General features: G+C 33.5%; 2 protein-coding genes across 2 annotated transcripts in view; one reads left to right on the plus strand and one right to left on the minus strand.

Annotated features, from left to right (window-relative positions):
* The window catches only part of LOAG_17847 (SRC8 protein), a gene marked incomplete at its 5' end in the record, with an annotated part of 6,490 nt that extends 3,877 nt beyond the window's left edge, over window positions 1-2,613 (plus strand). The window contains 7 exons of the mRNA XM_020450511.1: window positions 209-303; window positions 501-641; window positions 873-933; window positions 1,012-1,319; window positions 1,457-1,609; window positions 2,058-2,219; window positions 2,437-2,613. Coding sequence (XP_020305804.1) covers window positions 209-303; window positions 501-641; window positions 873-933; window positions 1,012-1,319; window positions 1,457-1,609; window positions 2,058-2,219; window positions 2,437-2,514 — 998 coding nt within the window. The 3' untranslated portion in view covers window positions 2,515-2,613. The remainder of the gene's footprint in view (window positions 1-208; window positions 304-500; window positions 642-872; window positions 934-1,011; window positions 1,320-1,456; window positions 1,610-2,057; window positions 2,220-2,436) is intronic.
* Window positions 2,614-3,759: 1,146 nt separating this feature from the next.
* On the minus strand, window positions 3,760-8,222 carry LOAG_10246 (trehalase). The gene is made up of 12 exons (XM_003145773.2): window positions 7,997-8,222; window positions 7,782-7,882; window positions 7,364-7,599; window positions 6,912-7,099; window positions 6,568-6,735; window positions 6,107-6,254; window positions 5,862-6,024; window positions 4,950-5,173; window positions 4,656-4,808; window positions 4,469-4,543; window positions 4,198-4,254; window positions 3,760-4,060 (listed from the first exon to the last, which is right to left on the minus strand). Exons 1-12 carry the CDS (start codon window positions 8,152-8,154, stop codon window positions 3,836-3,838), a joined length of 1,896 nt encoding a protein of 631 aa, XP_003145821.1. The 5' UTR covers window positions 8,155-8,222; the 3' UTR covers window positions 3,760-3,835.
* Between the last annotated feature and the right edge of the window lie 631 nt (window positions 8,223-8,853).

Consider the following 8,853-nt stretch of genomic DNA (forward strand, 5'->3'; position numbering starts at 1 on the left):
GGTTTTGGTATTTTTGGTGCAGATAGAAAGAAGTTCCTATAACTGCAAACATTTTTTGATTATTACCTGGATGCTAAGAAATTCATTAAATCAAGATTATGAGAATTTCAAGTGTAAACTTAAAAATGATTTAGGATTTGATATAAACCTGGTGCCCAGAATTATTGTTATTATAAAAGGTTGTAATGATTAGATTATGATTTTTCAGAAGAACAAGTACCGAGAGGGAACGCTTTGCCTGTTGCACCAAAAGGAAGGGCTTTAAATTTACGTGCTAAATTTGAACAACTTTCAGTTGCTGAGGTATGTTATTAAAAGTCTTTGAAGAAATAAGTTTGAAGTTTTCAACATGTTCAACTGCTAATCTATTTTACTATTATAACATCATGGTTTCAGTTCTTTATGAAAGTTTTTATCCCTTTCTTTCAAATGTTACAAACATGGATGCTGTGAGTCCAATTTACAAACATGGATGCTGTGAGTCCAATTTTTCTTTTTAGAGTGGCGAAAAGGTGCAGCAAGAACGTGAACGTCGAAAACGAGAAGATGAAGAGCTGCGTAAACAGCAGCAAAAAGAAGAGGAAGAAAGACAGAAAAAAATTGCTGAAGAATGGAAGCGACGCGAAGAGCTAGAACAACAGGTTAGGAGTCATTGATCAGGAATCTGAATTTTAATTCATAAAGGATTATATGTGATATCGGAGAAGATGGAATTTGAATGGAGATTTAAATATTTATTTCCGATCAGGGAACGTGAAGTTTTAGCAGAAAAAACAATAATTAAGTTTCTCTTTGAATTTTGCTGAAAAAAAACTCCGCGGTACTTTTTACAGTTTTTTCTTTAATTTTCAAGAAATCTGACGAAATTGTAGATGGATCCAGAAGCAATTCGAGAAGAAATACGACAGCATGAGCAGTTGCATCATACTGGAGGTCATTTTATTTTTTACTCCTTATGTTGTTTTGGGAATTATCGCTTCATAAAATTTCATTAAATTCGGTATTTTTTAGGTGCTCCTAAACGGCATTCTCGTGCTCCAGCTGGTGCCGTAGCAATAATGCCTGGAATAGCAGGGTCGCCTTCTAAACGCGAAAATTCTGTTGAGCCGCACATATTGTCTGAAGCACAAAATGTTTCCTCTGTATCGGAAAAATCTACACCACAGTTGGTCAAATTGCCACTTTTCAATCCTTCACCTAATAAAACTTTCAGTGGTGTGGAACGTTATGCTCCACATAACGATGGTAGGAATGAAGATGTTCTGAACTGGGATAATGAAATACGGAGCAACTTTACACCCTTATCAGTTCACTCAGAGGTAACAAAAAAAATTTTTCGGAATATGTTGGTTTATTTCAAGTCTTTGTTTTTTTTGTTTATTGCCTTGAAATTCCAGACTTTATGCCAGTAAATCAAAACCTATTTTCTTTGGAAGTACCTTTCTTAACTGTTCAGACAGAAATGTTAGCAATAGAAGAAAGAATGTTAATTGGAAACAGGTACGATGTGGTACCGGGAGATGACTTAGTACCACCACCAGCACCTAAAGCACAATTACTGGATATGACTATTGCGCATGATGAAATACAAGACGAGTCGCCTATAAAGGTATAATTTTCTTGTTACTTAAAGCTTTGCTTATTGGATTATAACACGTCTAAGTGACAATTTCTCGTGGATTGCGAAGTCGTGACTTGAGCATAAGAGTGTTGTTCTTTAAAACTGAAATCTCCATCTCCACAATAAACATCAGCTATCATTAGATTAAACTTCTAATTGGTTTAAATTTTCACTTGGTTTCTTGGCTTCTGATTAAGTCCTTTACAAGTTTGATTTCATTTTTTTAAAGATTGTGTTAGCATTTTTAACTTGTTTGCTTTTTGCTTTTCGATCCTACTGTCGATTCGATGCCGTTCTTGCATCAAGGGTTCATACTTTTTTTTCTGATTTTTCTCAATTTTATTGTTTTAATATTGCTATTTGTTTTTTATTTTGCTAGAGACCGATTACAATCATTGTTTCCCTATTTCAGTTGTAGCACTGTCACTTTTTTCAGAGAGAACAGTCGAAAATAGCAACGGTAAGTGACCCACTTTCGTCACCAACGCATCCGCTTAGTTCTGCAGGTCTTACAGCTGTTGCCATTTATGATTATCAGAAACAGGATGATGACGAAATCAGCTTTGACCCTGATGATATCATTACCAACATTGATCAGGTTAGTTTTTCGTTCAATATGGTGAAGTTCTCTCTTGGATAAGCGAAACTTTATTCAGCCTTGTTTTCGACTGTTTTCCTTGCAACTTGCATTTCATTTCTGTCTATCAACAAATCCGCTAATTTCATTAGATTTTTAACTCCTTTCTTCATGGCTGCATATATTTATCAGGAGTTTCGTTAGCGTTGTATGTATTGCAAGGAATAGCATCATTTAGGTTGATGCTGGTTGGTGGCGTGGACTTTGTAACGGGCAGTACGGTTTGTTTCCAGCAAATTATGTCGAACTACGATAAAAACTGTTTCGTTGTAATGTACTATTAGCTTGATTTTCTTCTGTGTTTTTCTAACTCCCCATAGACACATGTACTCTTTGAATATTTGCTAAGGATGTGATATTATCTTAAAATTCGAATGAGTTTACTATTTTTTAAATATTTTAATGGATTTATGAGTTGTAGAAAAGATTTGCTACGACTATTTCCGTGCTTCTTTGATCATTTTTTTCCTACTTTGTATATCTTGTTATACTATTATACTGTAGTTCCTTTCAGTTCCCTTTGTCAGAGACTACATTTTACCAGATCTTTTTTTTTTGACTATTATTTAATGTCTTAGCTTGATTTGAAATATTTCACTTCAGTATATAAGCTATTTTTGAAACGATTTCTTTGACTAATAGCGGTGAATCAGTTGGGGCACTTTTTCTGCACTGTAGTGAATATAAGTCCCTTAAATTCTACTTACAGTGATGGATGTAATACAAATTTTCGAACCATTTTTAAAGTCATACCATTACTGAACGACTTATAAGTGTTCCACTTTTTAATAACTGTTACAGGTTTTGCTCATCGTTGCATATATCATATAAAGTAAAATACCTTAGACTACATTGTTTCATAAAGCGGTTTTTGATATAATTGATATTGAATTTCATTTTTTTGAACTTCGCGAAGCTGCATATTTTCTTTCATGAATTTTCTGGAATTCTATGATGCACATACATTTGCGAGTGCGTTATAGATTTTTTGCGATATCATTTGTTTGTCTATTTCCTTCTTTTTTATACCGTATAGTTAATAACTTTACAAACGCATGAATGGTTAAGATTTTTTGATCTGTTTTTTATACAGTGCTTTCTTAGCAAAATAACCAACAGATTAAGATTATATTCTGAACAATTCTGAAAAGTTTCTGTGAGTATTATTAAATGCAGTAGTAAATTAACTCCTTTGAAATTTATATTCTATAATATATTTTGCACCTAGTCTTTCAAACGTTGTATCACAAAGTACTGCTAAACATTTTACTCATCAAATTTATTTATATATGACACAGTTGATCTCCGTTAGGTCCAAGGCTGCTTACGCTTTCAATGAAAATTGTTAGGCGTTTTTTCTTTGGTATTTGCACATTATGTTTAGATTGTTCCTTCATTTCTATTCTAGAACATTTCATTTGGAACAGTTTTGTCTAATATTTACATATTAGGTTAGGACAAAGTCCCAATGGTTTCAGTTAAATAGAACTATTGAAGCTTCTTGAAGAGTAATTCTTTTATTAATCTCAACAGTCTGCAACCTTCGGTTTTTGGACAGTATTACATTAGAGAAATTGTCAGCGCGTCAATAAATAAGTATAAAGTATTGAGATAATTATCGGTATAAGAGGAGTAATGGATTTAGAGTGCATTCGTTCAGATGCTGAACCTGTCGTAGAACCATTGTTATTTGTCGCAGAAGCATTGTTGTTCGGCATTAAATCCCCAGGTTCAATGCGCATTCTCTCGTGATACGTTGTTAACAAATCTAGTATAACACCATTCGACCAGCCAAAACCATCCTGAAAATCACTCAAGATATTTATGAATTTAAATTTTGATCAATAGTGCTAAAGAAATTATAATGTATCTCTTACATTTTTTAAATAATTTGAGAATATGTAACTGTCAATAAATGGATAATTGAAAATACATCTACCTGAACCAAATATTCGCCGCCGCTACCTGGTTGTGGTGCAGTTCCGTTGACGTCGTACTGAAAAGAATATGACCGAGCTTTTTGAATTTAGTTTTTGGAGAAATATATTGAATACAATTTGGTAACATGCGAAGCCTGGTTTAAAATTCATCAGCAGTGCAAGTTCCCTTAACCTGTTAGCGCATTTTACAGTTGCAAATTTAAATTTCTGATGTAAGTTTCTGATTTATTTATAATTTGGTTACTTCTTTAGTACCAATAGAAATATAACCTTCTCCCACATATGACCTGTTTCCTGAAATACTTTGAAATTGCCCAAAACCCATTTCTTCGCCAAACGATATGCCTAAACATCAATAATAATATGTTTTCAGATTCTTTTAAAAAAACCTCGCTCAAATAATGGTGATACGCCTGTGCTTCTTTACTTGGGAATTTATATATTGTTTCTATTGTACCTGTTCTTGCACCACGGGATTGCTTGATTTTCTCATTCCTTCAATAATCATATGATTTGTAGGACTCCAACCATTTGGAAAATCCCACTGTTGTTTGGTATCTTTAATAAGGCTGGTTGGCACACCGCCTGGATAGTTGTACACTCCCATTTTCTGTAAATTTAGAATAACAATACTGTAGATTGAATTGAAATTATAATTCGAGCGGATTCCTATAAGAGTCCATTTTTAATATTTTGCACTCCTATCCACTTTGATTTTCCAAAAAGGAAAAAAGAATCCTGGAAAACGAGCATTCAAGTAGTTGACGATTTGTTGTGGTCTTGCCAGGTTCAGTGGTTGATAGCATTCACCGAACAACGGTACCACAATCGATGGATAGAAGTTGAAATTGTGAGATTTGGTTCGCAGATTATAATCGAACCAGGCACCTTCTGTATCGTTGTAAAATACGTGGAACATTGCTTGACGGAGAATTTCTCGTTTGTCACGAAGTGTTTTCGATTTCAAAGGATTTCCTAAGCAGTGATTTGGGTATTTATAAAATACAAAGAAAAGTCAAAAGAAGGATGGATATCAGATGCCTAAAATGAAGTTGTGCAGGATAGAAATTAGATGTTAAATGACCAGTTTAGGCTTTATCACTACCACTTAATGTTTGGGTGCCTTCAGCTTTGTATTTATTAAACATGAGAACTAGTCTTCTTTGGATTTAAAAATTCCTTTGATGAATGCATTCTGAAACTTGATAGAACTAATGCTTAATATTATTATATTAATACTCTTACAACGATAAAAATGATGAAATGATAGGCGAGTAGTTACAACACCTGGAATTCCAGTCAGGTATGATTTTTTTACAATCACAGTGCTTTGTATTTATTAAACATGAGAATTAGTCTTCTTTAGATTTAAGAAATTGGATTAGGACCCTGCTTGTCTTTTGTAAGCCGTTGTAAATGATGAATAACCATTTTTAAAATTAGTAAGTCATGATAACTAATTAAATAATAACATAACGACAGTCTGTTTTATTTGTAAAATATAGCATTGAAATTGTCGTATTATTTCAGCGCACTCTTCGTTAATTTAGGAATAGCTCAAACTTCCCAGTGGTTTTTTCATATATACATGTAATAACTAATCAATTATTTGTTGCCACAAATTTTCCCCCTTGCCATCCTTGTACTTATTCCGTAACATTACCTGTATTTCTAAGTAAATACTGCAAAATATCCAAATTCCAGCATATAAAAGCATTCAAGTCAATTGGAATAATATCGGTCGTTTCGATAGTTTCAATCTTGTGACCATCTTTCAACCAGCGAGAACTGAAATCCCATCCAGATTCTGCGCCTGATGCTATATTCTGTAAATAATTTGAAAAATTTGAAATCAAAATCTAGAATATCATTTTAAAACCTTTTTTTTACTCTACTTTAGAAACTGACCATGTAAAATTTTGGTCGTTCATGAGCTGGAAGTCGTGAAGCATGTATAATATCTGCAAGAAATGATTCCGGTCGTGGTACATTACATTTACTGTGATAATGAAAAACCGAAAATGTATTGCCTTTATCATCCGACACATTGATAACCCTGCAATTCAATTAATTTATTCAAAATATCATAATGCAACCTTCAGGAAATCTGGAAATCGAGTTCTAAGGTCCCGAAAAAACTTAACAGTTTAACAATATGATCTTGAAGCTCTTCCACATCATGTTAAGTTCAAAAATGGAAATCAACGAGTAGCCAAATTTTATCACTAAATATCTTCGATTTCACGTGAGCTTTCTTCAACACCTTTTCTGATAATAAAAGTTCTTTAAATCTTTGCAACAAGATCAAGACCAGTTCTAATTATAGTCACGGCATACTAAGAACTACTTTCACATCGATACTTCACTACCTGTTGTTCTGCCAAAATTCGTATTCTCTGATGAGAGTCGGCAAAATTTTATTTACGAATGCGAGGTCACGTGTCAGCTCATAATATTCATAAACCATAGGGATAAGCAGTGGTGGTTGTGATCGTCCCAAATAATAGATTCGACCCCCATTTGGAATAAATCCGTATCTGAAACAAAAATCCGAATATTCGAAATCTTCAAGGATTATTATTCGAACTCAGAGTGTCGATTGGTTATTGAAATAATAGCTTCACTTACACTAAAAAAGTGACTTCCTTTTTCCTCACTTATTTACGTTGATTGCTAAATGATGTTAAATGATGAGCAAACAACGCGATATTACCTGTCTACGACAGTTACAAAATTGGTAATCATTTTCTTGATTGTACTGTGAAGTCCACTTGCTGCCAAGCCTTTAACAATCCAATACGCGTCCCAGTAATAAAATTCACGGAATCGTCCACCTGGTACAATGAATTCCTCAGGGATATGAATTAATGAAGTTCGCTTTGGATTCTGATTTGGTTTCATCTGTAGTAGTGCGGAAATCGGTTGTACAGAATAAAAAGACTTGTTTGTCGAGAGAATTCATAAATTTTTCACCGATCTTTAAATCATCACTTTTTTTCGTACAAAATCAGTTCTATTCCATCTGCGCATGTTTTCTGTATAAAACAAATGATGCGCAATAATACATTTAAATGAGCAATATGAGAATTTCCATCTTTCTGAGATTCACAGTTCCTATACTATTAGAAATATCAAAAGATGTTCCGGCTCTTTCAAAAAGTATACTTTTCGACATAGTAATTTCCAAATTGCATTAAGTTTCAGTGCCCAATCACGCAGCATTGAATCCTGAATCTTCATTAGCTTCGGCGGATGCTCATTCCATCCCTCCAATTGACAATCTTCCAGTTCGTTTCCGGCTGATTCGAAATTTTCGTCAACAAATGCTTGCAATGCAGAGCGATTAATGGCTTGCAGTTCGTATTCACCGAAACGTCGATTAAATTCTTCCTGTATTACCTCTGGAATGTTCCAAGGTTTCAGCATTGATATTCCATTTTTTTTTTCTGGAGGGGAAGATTTAAACTGTAGTGATTCGGAGAACCAGGCAATTAAAAGTATCTAAATTTAGTAAAGTTTTAAATTACTAGAATGAGAAAATTGGACTCATTTACGCTTCAATTAATCCAAAACTTCATTCTACCAGGATCGAATTTCAATGGCATATCCACGAAAGACTTTGAATCCTGGAATAAATTGTGCACATTCACTGCCGCCAGTAATCTTCCATAACAATAAATAAACCTAAATGTAAACATCAATCACAACTATGCTATTGATAGCGTAAGTTTCAATGAAAATAAAAAACAATTATTAATATCAACATTATTGGCATTTTGTAGAAATTTATGAACGTACGAATTGTTGGTATTTGTTTCATCACAAGCGTTGATGGATGTATTGGTTAAAGCTTCTTCAGCTATTTTGGCCAACACGGAGACGTCTGGATCATTGGCGGCGTGCACGTTAACTAAAAGACATGCGAAAAACCCAAATGGAATTTCAACAGTCTTCATTATAGGGGGATTTTGAAGTTTTTATATCTCTCAGCGAGTATGCAGCATGCAAAAAACAATCTGAAATTATGCAACTTTTAAGGTTTTCAAAAATTTGAGTCTCAAAATCTATCGTAAGCTTTGTAAAATTAAATTAACCAATTATTACAAGTTTTCAGGTTGAGATCGGGTACACACAAAATAGATTACTTACTTTGCAGTCGTTTTGCGGTTAAAATTTGTCAAGGAAATATTCCACTACTTTCATACTGCTTTTGTGAATCAATGCAGCAAATACCAGTGAAAAATGCTTTGAAATTCGAGAGCACAGTAATTTTCTAAGTTCAATTTCGCAATTTTTTGTAAAATCATGTATGTCAATTCAAATAGTTTCATGATATTGTTCTATCTGACTTAACAATGAAGTAAACGTTAGTAAGCTACAATAAAGATTTACTTCTAGGTCAAATGTCCAGTGTCTAATTCTAATAAGTCGTCAGTACTTCTTTGTCTTTGAAATGCTCGTTAATTAAGCTCAATTTGTTTTCATATGCAATGATTCTCTTCCGATTATGACTGTCAGATACTGGTAATGTATAAAATTTTCGAATGAACCATGAATAATCATTCATAAGACTTTTTTTTTTGTTTTACAACTTACTATTCAAATTTAGGCATTCCAGTTGAGTTTCCAATATTTGAGTAACGCCTATTGTTTTG

The sequence above is a fragment of the Loa loa genome, assembly GCF_000183805.2.
Source record: "Loa loa unplaced genomic scaffold supercont3.138, whole genome shotgun sequence".
Lineage (NCBI taxonomy): Eukaryota > Metazoa > Nematoda > Chromadorea > Rhabditida > Onchocercidae > Loa > Loa loa.

Excerpts from the sequence above, each read along its gene's own strand:
- LOAG_10246 (XM_003145773.2), bottom strand. The coding sequence starts at position 8,154 with ATGAAGACTGTTGAAATTCCATTTGGGTTTTTCGCATGTCTTTTAGTT. Across the intron at positions 7,100-7,363 it reads GGAAATTACTATGTCGAAAA|ATGAAACCAAATCAGAATCC; the intron begins GTATACTTTTTG and ends GCACTACTACAG. Across the intron at positions 4,544-4,655 it reads ATCCCGTGGTGCAAGAACAG|GCATATCGTTTGGCGAAGAA; the intron begins GTACAATAGAAA and ends ATTGATGTTTAG.